Genomic DNA, 15,273 nt, shown 5'->3' with positions numbered 1-15,273 from the left:
CAAAAAACACACTGGATGAAAACAGAGATGTGAACATATCCGATAGGAAATCATGTTAAATGGACTGTAGATCATTGTTGCAAAACTGTGGAAAATGCTTAGATGTGAACCTAGACTAATACAGTAGGTGTGTTGCTGGCCAGATCACTAGGCTAAAACCGAGGGAAAAAAGTCTAAAAAGGAAAACTAATGCAGCCACCACATATGATTGTTAAGCTGAAATATGTAACATTTTTGTCTTTAGGTTAAGTAACAGCTATGTAGCTGTGGGTCATTACGTAGCTGTTTCCTATACAGCCTGTATAGATCCACCCTGCATCTACTGTATATATACGTCTTCTAGCTTTGCCTGTTCAGTATCAGCTTTTGTTTCTTCTACTCATGCCTTACTATTGGAAAGAAGCCAATTGATTGTACGGTTCTGCACTGCAGCAGAAAACTTTGCTCGGAAGGCACTCTGATAACAAGGAATAAATATCCTGACATTGACCAATCTGTGGCTGGCTTCTTGTGCAATCGATCTAACAATTTTGAAACAACACCACCTAGAAGATATATAAAGAAAAACTAAGAGTTTCTTAAAATGAAATAGTTCAGTCCGTGTATCACCTAAATATTATACAGCATATGTGAAAGTATAGGCATCCATCAAGAGTCTGGAGTGGCTGTCATTGAGGATGATACGTATTCTGGAGTGGCTGTCACTGAGGATGATACGTATATTCAATTAACCATACAGTAGAATGAATAAATCATAAAGTAAGAAGAGGCTGTGAATACAGATGGAGCATTTATGTAGTAATATCTCTAAGGCCCCATTCATACTTTGTGTTTCCTGAACGCGCAACAAAACGTGTGTTTTGCAGCATATTATTAATGGCACCCCAAATGTGGTTAGCAGATGCGGGTTTTGTCGCATGGCAAATGTGTTACAAACGGGCCAAAACGCATAATAAAGAAAAACTGCTTCATGCCAGAAAACGTGTGAGAGCTGCTTTTGGCAGGTTTGTCTCACATAGGGCAGCCAATTCCAGTCTATGGGCTGTCCTATGTGTACCACACAGAATGCATGAAGAATGTGCAAAAAAAGATCGGGAACTTGTTTGCCGCATTTGTTGTGTATAGAGCAGCCCATTCAAGTGAATGGACTGCCCTTTGCACTATGCACGACGCACAGAAATATGCAAAAAACAGGCAAAATGCAAGCAGGAACACGTGTCTCTGCTATGCACAGGAGCATATTTACCACAAGGCACTTGCCTAGGGCAGCAGTTTTCATGGGGGCAGCACCTCCCCCCAGAAGAAGGGATGAAAGAAGGGACATGTGCACCATAGGAACCAGGTGGGATCTGAGAGAAGCTGTGGGTTGCTTGATGGTGTATGTAGAGACTGGCTTTCATTCCTGGGGATGTCCAGAGTTTCGAAGATGAGTGTCTTTTTCTCTATTGCCGGGGTAGTGGAAGGCTGTCCTGTGTGGGGGGCAAGTGGTGTTGGTCAATGTCAGCAATGTCAGGCTCTCTGCACAGGAGGGGGAAGGGGGGGGGGGTGTTGGTCGGTGTCCATGAGGGCAGACAATTTTTGTGTTGCCTAGGGCAGCACAAAACCTAAATACACTACTGGCTACGCAAAGTATGAATAGGGCCTAAGCCTGCATTCACACCTGAGCAGAGTGTAAGCAAATTGTATTCCTGCTCATTTTGAAGCTCTTTTTTTTTTAGGAATTTTACAAACATTTTATATGGGCAGGTGGCATGTGTATTAAATTAATTGTAAACGTTTGTTTTTATTTTTAATTTAAATAATCATGTTATACTTACCTGCTAATACACTATCAGCATGACAGCTCGAGAGGAGAGAAATGCCGATAGCCGGCATTTCTGTGTTTCCATGTGATCAGCTGTGATTGGACACATGACCGAGCCGACATCTTCGGCTCTTTCCGTGATCCGCTGTGTCCGAGGGACACAGTGCACTGGCGATCGCCGTGCTGCGCGCTCCAAGCCGCGCATGCGCAGTGAGAATGGTAGGACGTCATATGACGTTCTATCAGAACGAGAGCACCACCTTGCGCCCGTCATTGTACTATAGGGCGGGCGAAAGGTGGTTAACATATTCTCTGAGTCTAGGAGGGGGTTGAAACAGTCAATGCTGGTTTGGGATGTCCATATCCCAACAAAACAGAGACCCCAAATCTGTATCTGCTTCCTCCAGTTCCCAGAGTCTGTATTCAAGTCCATGTCTCCTTGAAACACACAAAGTAAAACTACTCCAAAGGTGCCCCAGGCACACACCTCCCATAAAATAGAGCACCCTCAAAATCTAGGGACCATGGTCAATAGACAAGAGATTAGCCTGTAGACCCCTCCAAAAACCACTGTCCCAATTGGGTCTGTCATAGTCACTGTCTCCAGAAAAATTAAAGTGGTTGTAAACCTCAGACGTGACATTTGAACCAAATACAGTATATCCCCCTATAGTGTGTACTTGTCTCATTCCAGAGTGTCATTTCTGTCTGCTGCCTCATGCTGCCTCATTCCTCTCTGTATGAGTCACTTTGGACAGGTTTTCCTGACACCAAGAAAGAAAAAGCTGACAGGGGAGGGAACTCTAGCACACAGCCTGTGATTGACAACCTCAGTTCTGTTTGTGTGCTGTGTGAAGGGGGGTCAGTCCCTCCCCCATCCCCCCAATCAACTCTCAGAGCTCTTTTCACTAAGATTTGCAGTGTAATTTCAGCTCCCCACCCTCTGTTCTAAAAGCTCAGAAAGAGGGGGTAGCAGATAAACAGGTACCACTCATGTATATGGATTTGTTTCATCTCTGTGTATCATCTAAGGCTAGTCACTTCACTAAGTATATGTAAGGGCTTACAACCACTTTAACCATAGTTGAATTATTTATCCGATAGGTGGAATACAGACCAGGGGGTCAGGACCCCACAGGTTACTCTCAGCATTGAACTGGTATTGGGTGGTAGAAGTTAGAGGAATTTGGTAATGGGTTTTTGTTGCAGAAGGGAACCTTTCTAGGTAGGAATTCACATAAGGTTTGGCTTCTGCCCAGGAATGTAGCATTCCCTGGGAAGTATTCTCTACATCTCTTGTAACAGCTTCATGTTCGTTGTATTTAAGGCAACAAACTGTAGCAGTACTTGTGACTTGATTGCAATTTTTTGCTGCCTCTTATAGCACAGCAGCAGTCTTTAACCCATCCATTCTCAACCAGGATTATGTGGCACCCTAGGATTCCTCTAGACCAGGGGTATCCAACCCTTTGAACCTTCCTGGGCCACACTAGAAGAAGAGGCCACACATAAAATACACTAACAAGGATAGCTAATGAGCAAAAAAAGTCGAGCAGATCACAACTTAACAATCACTGATCTAAATAATGTACCTATCTGAGTAATAACTTCTTTTTTTTTTTTTGCAATATTTTTGTTGTAAAAGAGGGCAACATAATTCTAGTGCAATATTTGATACTGTTTTTGATAAACTAACACACCAATATTTGGTTCGATGGATGTAGTAGCAATTCTCATTGAATTCTCAAGGTGCTCATCAGATATGCCCTTCATGTGCCTCATCCTTGAAAACAGTTGCTCACAAGCATAAGGGCTGCTGAAAACCGATGACATGAATAAGGCCTGATTGTGAAGAGTGGGAGATTTTTCATTGGGAAGATAAAGCTTTAAAAAGTCCAGTGATGAGACACTCATAATTTTCTTCAGTTGCTTGTGTTCACTAAGTGTGGACACATTTTGACAAAAAAAAAATTAACAACATTTTCAAATAAGTTTACAATTTTGTGTGTGGCTATATTCATGATCATCTTGGGCCGCAGGTTGGACGTCCCTGCTCTAGAAGATGCTAAAGTTGCTAGGAGTTCTTTGAGTTGTGGCTCCCATCCAATGGTGCCTTCAAAGTTCCAGTCCATTGCCATCAGCAGAGTTAGTAGTATGACCAAGTGATGTTTTTAGTTGGCTGTAAGGGTGGAATTCAAACTACAACTGTAAGGTGTTCAAACTGACCACCAACGTAAGATGCATTTTCATTATGACCCCCTATTGACTGATCTTAGCAGGGTTCCTTGAGACCTAAAAATTATTTCAAGAGTTCCTCCAGGCTAAAAAGGTTGGGAAATACTGCTGTAACCTAACAATTGGCTTGGTGCACGAAACTATATCTATTATTTGACAGATTGAATAAACTATTATCCATTTAAGAGGTCATTGCAGAAAAAAAAATGATCATTTTAGAAATTAACATTCATTATAGTTTAGTAAATTGAGCCTAATCTCTTAAAATATTCATGTCTCAGAAATATTCTTGTCTTTTACCATGCAACAGTCACTTGTAATTAGGCAGTTTTTTCCTTTCTAACATGAAAGCTCAGTCTTGGAGCATGGCGGTCAGTCATACAATGGTAGTGATAACAGTGGGATTCGCTTTTTAGTGGATTGTGCTTGTAAATCTTTTTGTGGGTTTGGACATAACCCAGCTTATGTTAGTGGCAGGGGCGGACTGACAACTCATGGGGCCTCCGGGCAATAGGGGATCATGGCGCCCGTGTCCACGCCCACACCCAAAAAAGCCTATTAAAAAGCCAATGAAAAGTACCAGGGGCATCTCATGGGGCCCCCTACTGACCTCGGGCAGTGCCTGAGTGCTCAAATGGTCAGTCTGCCCCTGGTTAGTGGTAGAAGCTGCATCAAAGCATGTTGTATGCGTTTAAGGCAAGCAAATGCTAAAGAAACAGACCCACACAGGTCTCCAAGGAGGGCTAAAAGTAAATATTAACTCTGACAAATGTTCAATGATTCAAAAGAAGTAACGTTTCCATTGATTTTTATCACAAACAATCTGAAATATTAATCATTCTTCATAATGCCCTGTGCACTGTCTTTATTCACTTATTGTATTTTCTTCAGTAATGAGATAGAAAAATGTCCGTGAAATCTCTGTAAAGCTGTCCGTAGGGACACTGCAGCCACAGGGTGAACATTATTCCTTATAATTTGGATCATTGTATGTGATTGGTTCATTTTTTTCCCCTGTATACAGTTCTATACTTGCAAAAACTGTTTTATTGTTTTGTGTAATCCATTGAATAAAAATCATAATGAAACTAAAACGAAAGCTTTTAAATTTTGTTAAATTTAATTCTACCATTTGCACCAATTAAAATAACACTTAAATTCTGATTCTGGTGCAAAGCTATTAACAAAATAAATGCTTAAAACAAATAACAAACAAAATGTTTAAATATTAATAGTTAGAAATAGAAATAACAATAATAAACAATCAGCATGAAAATATTAGTTAAGAGGAGAGAGGGAAGGAGGAGTTAATTAAGGTGGGTTGATTAGGGTAAACTAAATTAAATTTGTTCTTATTTAACCACTATTAACCCTTAAATAAGCTAGGCCTAACTAAATAGCAAGGAAAACGAAGAAAAATATAATAAAACACAACAGAGTGGAAAACAGCACGGCTCAGGATGAAGGGCAGGAGGAGGAGCTAGCCAAATTAACTTTTCATATTACAAAGCTGGTAATTGATTGCTAGGACTGAACTGCGGGTTAATATGAAAAGTTCATTTGGCCAGCTCCTCCTCCTTCCCTCTGTCTTGGGCTGTGCTGTCTCCTGCTCTCTGCCATGCACTGAGGATGACATCAGTGGAGGAGGCTGGAGTGGGTGGGGGGAGAGGGACCTGTCCACGTTCTACCGGTCACCTGCCCACGGTCGACAGGTAGACTGCGATCAATAGGTTGCCAACCCCCGGTCTAAACAGTGTTCATTACCATTGTGTATAAGGCCCCATTCACACTTGTGTGTTTTGTAGCTTGTAGCTCAAAAATGCTCAACAAGCAAAATCCCATTCATTTTATGAACCCTGTTCACATCACAACTGAGTGCTTGTAGCAAAATGCCTGTTGCTCCAAAAAGTACAAGAGCTACTTTTCAGGCAGAATTGAGTGTTTTTGTCCCCATAGAATTCAAAAGGTGCACCTGGAAACACTTGACTTGAGTGTTTTTCAGGCATTTTATTTTTTCAAATTCTTTATTTCTATGGACTTCACCGTACTCACAGAACAGTGCAAAGCATTTCCAATATAAAAGTCAAAAGTAAAGGGGTAACATCCCCCATATACATAGATCGTTAAATAATAACCATTCAAGTGAATAATCAACAGGTTAGACCAGGGGCGGACTGACGACTCGTGGGGCCCCCGGGCAATAGGGAATCATGGGGCCCTGTGTCCTTGCCCAAACTCAAAAAAGCCTATGAAAAAAGTACCAGGGGCATCTCATGGGGCCCCCTACTGACCCCGGGCCCTCGGGCAGTGCCCGAGTTTCCAAATGGTCAGTCCGCCCCTGGGTTAGACTATATACTGTATGCCATAAAAAGGAAGGTCAACTGAAGGCGTACCCCGAGGAAGAAAACTCACTGCCACTATGAGCATTGGGATCCGTCCTTTTTTTTTTTTCTTATAGGAAAATTATATAAAGAGATGAGAAACAGTATGGAAGGGGGAAACAAATAGCAGGAAGGATAGTTAAAACAAGTTTGATGGTGATTTCCATGGACTAAAACAAAAAGCCCGAAGTTTAATACACATGTAAATCGCCTGTAATGCTCTTCTAGAACACCTGCAAAAACGCTCAAAAAAGCACATATAAAAACTAAAAATCGCTCTGCTCAGGTGTGAATACAACCCCAAACTCCTCCATTTTTTTTTTTTTTGATTGCAGGAGCTTCCACAACTGCTGTATTAACACAGCCGCTCCCAGTCCGGAATTGCCGGCATGTGCAAGGGGGGAGTCGCAGTGGGGCCGAAGGATAGAGTACCACAAATGCCTTAAATCACATGTCTCAAACACATGGCCCGAGGGCCGAATCCAGCCCTCTCTGTAATTTCATGTGGCCCTCGCACCTCTCCTGCACCTGCGGCACCCCCCTCATCTCTGCCCCCACCTTGTCTTAGAAATCAGTGGGAGAGAGGAGGATTTAACTCATCTGCCAGATCCCATGCTTCTCTGTGTAGCTAAGAAGACGCTGGTCTCTGCAACCCCCTCACTCCATGTCTCAGCAGTCGACAGCAGAGAGGACAGAAATCCTCCTTCAGATCATGTGCCTCTCTGTGTGGCAGCAGCACCCCCTCATCTCTGCCACCCCTGGTTTCAGCATTCAGCAGGCTCCAGCAGCCAACTCCAGCCCTCCTCTGGTTCTCCTCCAGACCCTGCACACTATGCTTTTCAGCTCTTCCTGGTAGCAGTACAAGGTATGGGGGGGTGCACTGTGATGTAAGGGACCATGGCAGACTCTTGACTTCTGATGGTGGGGGGCTCTTGACATCTGGTGTGAGGGGGGTGGGGTGCTAAGAACATATAGTCCCACAGATACAACCGGCCCTTTGAGGGCAACTATAATGCTGATGCAGCCCGAAATGAAATAGTTTGACGCCCCTGCCTTAAGTACTTAGATTACATTTTTTGGACTTGTGTAGTGCGCTCAATGTTCACAAATGGTTAAAAAATCTATTTCATGGTCCATTGCAGAGACTTTACATATACTGTATAAGCCCGGATTCACACTGATGTGGTGCGAAATTCACACCGGTTTCTGTGCTTTTTCTGCACGCATCATAATTGCACCCCGTTCATATGAATCGCTGTAGGTGTGTATTTTAAGTTAATGACACCCCAACATCAGTTCGCAAAACGCGGTGCAATGTGCAAAGTCAGATTGCATGGGTGTGAACACCCATGCGATCCGATTCTGGTGCGGACAAAAAAAAGGGTCCTGAACTTTTTTGGTGTGGATGCATTGTGATTTGAACCATACTAAATGTATGGCTAAAATTGCACCGCACACAAACCGCATATGATTTTAACAGGAATGTGACGCGGTTCCTATACGAATTACATGCGATGTGCCACATCAGTGTGAACAGGGCTAAGCATTCTTTATTCCTTTTCTAATACTACATCTCAAGCTACTAGGATTGTAAGGATAAAAATGTAGGATATTATCACTGGGAAAAATAAATAACAAACACGAGTGTACATTTGTTCCTGTGATGATAATATAACAAGAGACTGAGGATAATTCATTGTAATTGCATTTATTAACCAACCGCCACAATAAAGATGAGCAAATGTGTCTGGGTTTGGTTCATGGAGGATGTTTATTGAACCCATAGTAAAATCCAAAAATTGTGAAATTAATTTGGAACCCCATAGAAGTCTTGGGGGTCAAATCTTAAACATCAATATTGTCCATTTTTTGAAGGCTAATAAGCAGGGTATTGCAAAACTAACGTCATAGGGTGCATGCGCAGCTCTGCATGGCAGCCAATCAGCTTCTCACTTCAGCTTGTTCAATTAAGCTTTGACAATAAAAGCTGATTGGTTTCTATGCAGAGCTGCACCAGATTTTGCAGTATTCAGGTTTAGTAAATCCCTCCCCCAGTATTCTGGTGTCACACATTTTGTAGGTGTAATTTTCTTATTTTGCGTTATTGCTTGAATAAAACCGCACCCCTTTTTATTAATTACAACTTGAGGGAAATTACTATTTTTTTTTTGTTGTTTTGGCTGCGATGACTGCTTTTTCCATGGTAATTGGCCTGAACTGAATGGTGGAAGGAGAAGATACAACAGATATAAACACTATAGGAAAGCTTACTCTTAGAAAAAATAAAGCTGAAGCCCTTAAAGGGTTTGTTCACCTTTACGATACCTCCCAACTGTCCCTGATTTCGAGGGACTGTCCCTGATTTGGAACATATACCTCTGTCCCTCTGTCCTCCTCATTTTGGTGTGATTCATGTAGCTGTAAATGCACTATTTATCTTTCAAAAAGTGCTTCACAGTACTACACCTTTCATCCAGTTTCCAAATTGCTGCATTTACTATTATATCTTTTTGTATAATTCTCCTTTAAGGGGGCGAGGTGGAGGGTGTGTCTTATGCCTACATACACTCACTGGCCACTTTATTAGGTACACCTGTTCAGTTGCTTGGTAACACAAATTACTAATCAGCCAATCACATGGCAGCAACTCAATGCATTTAGACATCTAGATGAAGTTCATACTGAGCATAAAAATGGGGAAGAAAGGGGATTTAAGTGTCTTTAAATGTGGCATGGGTATTGGTACCAGACGGGCTGGCCTGAGTATTTCAAAAACTGCTGATCTAATGGGATTTTCACACACAACCATCTCTAGGGAAATCAAGACTCATCAGACCAGGTAACATTTTTCCAATCTTCTATCGTCCAACTTTGGTGAGCCTGTGTGAATCGTAGCCTCTGTTTCCTGTTCTTAGCTGACAGGAGTGACACCTGGTGTGGTCTTCTGCTGCTGTAGCCCATCTGCTTCAACATACAACATGTTGTGCAGTCAGAGATGGTATTCTGCATACCTTAGTTGTAATGAGTGGTTATTTGAGTTACTGTTGCCTTTCTATCACCTTGAACCAGTCTGCCCATTCTCCTCTGACCTCAACAAGGCATTTTTATCCACACAACTGCCGCTAACTGGATATTTTCTCTTTTTTTTGGACCATTCTCTGTGAACCCTAGAGATAGTGGTGCATGAAAATCCCAGTGGAGCTGCCCATCCGTGTACCTGTCGCCAGTCCATCAGTATACCTGTCGCCAGCCTGTCAGCGTACCTGTTTGCACAGCCCATCACATACCTGTCAGCCCAGCCCGTCAGCGTACCTGTCAGCCCAGCCCGTCAGCGTACCTGTCAGCACAGCCCGTCAGCGTACCTGTCAGCACAGCCCATCAGCGTACCTGTCATTGTACCTGTCAGCACAGCCCGTCATTGTACCTGTCAGCACAGCCCGTCATTGTACCTGTCAGCACAGCCCGTCAGCGTACTTGTCAGCATAGCCCATCACATACCTGCCAACAAAGCCCATCAGTGTACCTGTCGTGCAGCCTGTCAGTACAGCCCATCAGTGTACCTTTTGTGCAGCCCATCAGCATACCTGTCAGTACAGCCCATCAGTGTATCTGTCCAGCAGTCTATCAGTGTACCTGTCAGCACATCCGTTAGGGAAGCCTATCAGTGTACCTGTCAGTGCATACACCGGTGCAGCCTATCAGTGTACCTGTCAGTGCATACACCGGTGCAGCCTATCAGTGTACCTGTCAGTGCATACACCGGTGCAGCCTATTAGTGTACCTGTCATCAGTGCAGCCTAATCAGAGTACCCATAACAGAGCCACCATCACTGCCACCCATCAGCAGTGTACCCATCACAGTTGCCTGTCAAACAGCCAAGATGTAAAAAAAAATTTCACTAGTGCAGAGGCTTTCAAAATCCATAGCATAACGGACGAGAGCAGTGGGGAGCTCTCACCATCTGATTCCAATTTGGAATATGAGCCAATAGAAAGCAGTGGATTGGTGACCGAATCGGAAGAGGAAGCAGTCCCTCTTAAAAGAGTAAGATGCTCAGAAGAGCAGGCAACCACGAGCAACGCCAACGTACCAATGCCATTACACCGAAATGGTCAATCAGCAAATGCCAATGGAGATAGACCCCAGGATGAAAGGCCCAGTACCAGCACTGGAATATCTCGCCAGACCCCAAGGGGTTTATTTACTAAAGCTGGAGAGTCCAAAATCAGACTCCCTTCTGCATAGAAACCAATCAGCTTCCAGGTTTCATTGCCAAAGCTTCATTGAACAAGCTGAGGTTAGAAGCTGATTGGTTTCTATGCAGAAGGGAGTCTGATTTTGGACTCTCCAGCTTTAGTAAATAAACCCCCAAGAGTCAGGGCCCAAACATACCTCCCAGATGCTCTGGCAAACCCTTTGTGGCTGCCTTACAGCTCAGGATCATTTACAACCCCCCCAACAACAACCAGGCATGCAGCCAAACACAGACATTTTTCCCCTGTTGATTTTATAAAATGTATTTTTCCCTGACAATTTCCTTCAATGTATTGTGGATCAGACTAACTTGTTTGCCCAACAATATATCACAGACAACCCCAATTCATGCTATGCCCTTCCATTTGAGTGGAGACGGCTAACAGTAGAGGAGTTTAAATTGTTTTTGGGCCTTACCATCAACATGGGGCTTAAAAAAAAAAAACGAATTCCATTCATATTGGTCTACCCACCCCATCCATCACATTTCCATGTTTTCAGCTGTAATGTCCAGGTCACGCTATGACATGATAATGCGCTTCCTGCATTTCAGTGATAATTCCCAGTGCCCTCCCTGAGATCAGCCTGGCTATGACAAACTTTATAAAATTTGCCTGCTAATTTAATTTTTTTCTAAAATATTTTCTGAACTTTATGTCCCTGACCAAAATATCTGTGTGGACAAATCTCTTGTTCACTTTACTGGCCAGCTAGGATTCAAGCAATATATTCCCAGTAAAAGGACAAGGTAAGGACTGAAGCTCAACAAGCTCTATGAAAGTGCTACAGGATATGTGCATGCCTTCCACGTGTATGAAGGCAAAGATTCCTGCCTGCTGCCTGGGCAATTCCTGTGGCTGTTGCCTGCTTCCTGGTCCAATGCTCACCTAAAACCACAGGTAACCGTTTGCTTATCCTTTCTTCGGCTAGGTTGTGAAAAAGTCTCACATGTGGTATTGTCATGTTCAGGAGGAGTAGCAAAATGTATTTTTGAGTATAGAAGATAGCTCCTATAAATTGTAAAAAAAAAATACTTTTTCATTTTCTTTCCACATTTTCCAAAAACTTGTGGAAAAAAATGACATTTTCAAAAGACTCATTATACCTCATAGAATATATGTTGGAGTGTTTTCTTTCCAAACTGTCATTTTTAGTCATTTTATTTGATTTTCCATTGTCCTGGTGCCTGCAAAACTGTGATAGTTAGGAAATTAGATGTGTAATTTATGCCCCTTTTATGCTCCTAGAATGCATGAAGGTGCTACTTGGATGTTGGGTCCCTGTATGTGGCCAAGCTGTGAAAAAGTCTCACACGTGGTATTGCCATACTCAGGAGTACCAGGATGCATTTTGGGGCATAATTCTTGGTGTGTACATGCTATGTGTTAGGCTGTGAAAAAGTCTCACATGTGGTATTGTCATGTTCAGGGGGAGTAGCAAAATGTATTTTTGAGTATAGAAGAAATATCCTATAAATTGACAACTTTGTGTAAAAAAAAAAAAAAAAAAATACTTTTTCATTTTCTTTTTCACATTTTCCAAAAACTTGTGGAAAAGGATAACATATTCAAAAGACTTATTATGCCTGATAAAATATACCTTGGGGTGTTTGCTTTTAAAATGAGGTAATTTTGTGAGTGTTTCCACCGTACTGGTGCTCCAGGGCCTTCAAAACTGTGGTAGGTAGTCAGGAAATTAGATGTGTAATTTATGCCCCTTTTTTATGCTTCTAGAGCATGTGAAGGTGCTCCTTGGATGTTGGGCCTCTGTATGTGGCCAGGCTGTGGAAATGTCTCACATGCAGGGGCGGACTGACCATTTGGAAACTCGGTCACTGCCTGAGGGCCTGGAGTCAGTAGGGGGCCCCATGAGATGCCCCTAGTACCTTTTTCATAGGCTTTTTTGAGTTTGGGCAAGGACACAGGGGCCCCATGATCCCCTAATGCCCAGGGGCCCCATGAGTTATCAGTCCGCCCCTGCTCACACGTGTGGTATCACCATACTCAGGAGGTGTAGCATAATGTGTTTTTGGGTGCAAATGCAAGTTTGCCTCTGCTAGGTGTGAGAAATAACTTATTTTGACAATTATGTGTGAAAACAAAAAAATAATAATTTCTTCATTTTCGAAAGCATTGTGGAAAAAAAAATACAACTTCAAAAACTCACCATGTCTTTTACTAAATACCTTGGACTGTTTTCCACAAAGGGGTCTTTTGGGGGCTTTTTGTACTTTCCTAGCATGTTAGGGCCTCAAGAAATGAAATAGGCCATCAGTGCTTCAGGTGTGATCAATTCGCAATGATCGGTGCCACAGCTTGTAGACTCTGTACCTTTCACACAGACTAAATAAAATACACTGATTTTGGTTATTTTTTACCACAGCTATGTAGCAGTATAAATTTTTGCCTAAATGTATTAAGAAAAATTACTTATTTGCAAAATTTTATAATAGAAATAAAGAAAACCTTACCCCCCCCCAAATTTCCGGTCTTTTTTTGTTTATAGTGCAAAAAATAAAAAAACCAGGGGTGATTAATTACCACCAAAGGAAAGCTCTATTTGTGTGAAAAAAATAACAATTGCATACAGGGACAGTGTTGCATGACTGCATAATTGTCACTCAAAGTGTTACAGCACTGAAAGCTGGAAATTGGCCTGGTCAGGAAGGGGGTGAATGTGCCCGGTATGGAAGTGGTTAAAGTTACGCAGCGCCGTATCGCACAACGTGGCCTTCTCAGGAAGGGGGGGGGTAAATCCTATGGAGGGCAAGTGGTTACCAAATCTATATAACATCTGGGGGTTGCGGGTAATTGTCTATCAATCACCCATGTAGGAGAGAAGCGTCAGAACTGGCACGGTTGGTCAGTCAGTCCCCATAAGCGCACACCTCAGACGGCAGGCTGGAGGCCGAGGAGCTGACACTCACCAGCACTTCCTATATGTACTAAGGTGATGCGCAGGAGAAGGGGTGGGGCTAAGAGCATAGTTTTTGGCCTCAAAGTGGACTCCCCCTTTAAACACCAAAGGCCCCCACCCTTCCACTACATATTAGTCCCCTCGGCCCTGTATGTAATATTCTGATTCGTGGGAATGTTTTGTAATGGATCACCATGACTGCAGAAATTACTCTGCAAAAAAAAACTCCTCCTGGCCCCGGCGCCTCAGAGGTTAACATTGGGAACGTTCCTCCCATGAAGGATGGATAAGCTTTCCTACACCAGCCAATGAGAACACCGCTTTCCCCTTTAGTCACGCCCCGTTTTCTTGCATCGCGTTGGCGAGTCTGTTTCGACCAATCAGCGGCGCCCGGACCTTCTTTTAAGAACCCGAGCGCACTCCCTCCCTTTCCCTTTCAGCCTCCTGGACGTTTCCATGGAGACCGAGGCGGGCTGTGCGGAGGCCCTCGGCGTTGCCATGGAGACCGGCGCAGCAGGCTCGGCGCTGGAGGTTCAGCACCACGGAGAGCGGCGCTCGGCCACTGCTGCAGCCTCCGCCGCCAGGTGGGATCCTCGGAGACATTACCTGCTCATCGTCATCGGGGACATCGCCACCGAGAGCCAGCTGCAGGCGGTGAGGGATCACCTGGAGCACGGTGAGCGGCTGGACTCTGGGGTGCCCGGATGAGGGGGTGTGATGGCAGGAGCCATACACTGTGCGATCTGATTGTACGATCTGCTTCCATTTACCGGAAATAGGAGGGCAAAGCTGAACATGTCAGTGTGTACCCGAGCAGGCAGGCCCGTGTACTGCGTCTAATAGTGACCATACACCATCGATGTGAGCCATCCGATCCACCAACACTCCAATAGACACAGCGTACCCTTCCGATCGGGGGAGGGGGGGGGATATTATTGATCATTTTGCAGTGATCAGTACGATCAATACTGATCAACCAATACGATTGGATTTCGAGCAGTCAGATTCTGACATTGCATGATGGTGACAAAGATAACAATCGATAACCTGCAAATATGGTCAGAATCCACCTCCCTGTCTGTGGCATATCCATCGATTATTCCTATTGGGAGAGATCGATCAGAACGTAAATCGATCAATTATCGAAGCGTCTATTCCAACATAAAACAGAATATGTAATAGATAGTCACCAGAAGCCGATCGTACAATCAGATTGTATAGTGTATGGACGCCGAGGTGCAGGATGCAGGAGATGTGGGGTCATGTACTGAGGACCTGCCTCACTGTGCAGGGAACGTTCCCTCGCTGGAGCTCTGCTGACTTCTGCCATCCAATCACCTGCAAGATAAAAGACCGTTACACACGACTGGGCGTGGATCTGACAACATTTACTAAATGACGGGAAAATTCCCTGCAGGTTCAACCAGCCTGATCGCCTTTACTAAAGCAACGTCTACATGTTATCTGCCCGAGGGACTGGCACACGATCTGCATACTGCAGACCCATAGACAGACCTCAGGGTGGTCACACACTGGACAATCTGATTGTACGATCTGCTTTATGGTGGACATACATTATACAATCGGATTGTACGATCTGCTTTATGGCGGACATAGATTATACAATCGGATTGTACGATCTGCTTTCCCTGCCAAGTCCATTCCTCATTGTACCTTGTTGT

At 43.7% G+C, this 15,273-nt stretch overlaps 1 protein-coding gene across 1 annotated transcript in view; it reads left to right on the top strand.

Moving 5' to 3' along the window:
• Nucleotides 1-14,031: 14,031 nt before the first annotated feature.
• The window catches only part of MAP1A (microtubule associated protein 1A), a 228,449-nt gene continuing 227,207 nt past the window's right edge, over nt 14,032-15,273 (top strand). Inside the window, exon 1 of the mRNA XM_089676391.1 lies at nt 14,032-14,267. Within this exon, the coding sequence (XP_089532517.1) occupies nt 14,048-14,267 (220 nt within the window). The 5' untranslated portion in view covers nt 14,032-14,047. The remainder of the gene's footprint in view (nt 14,268-15,273) is intronic.

Source organism: Staurois parvus, unplaced genomic scaffold (assembly GCF_062004578.1).
Source record: "Staurois parvus isolate SC_StPar_1 unplaced genomic scaffold, SC_StPar_1.0 ptg000168l, whole genome shotgun sequence".
Lineage (NCBI taxonomy): Eukaryota > Metazoa > Chordata > Amphibia > Anura > Ranidae > Staurois > Staurois parvus.
This window is presented reverse-complemented; position numbering and strand designations above follow the sequence as displayed.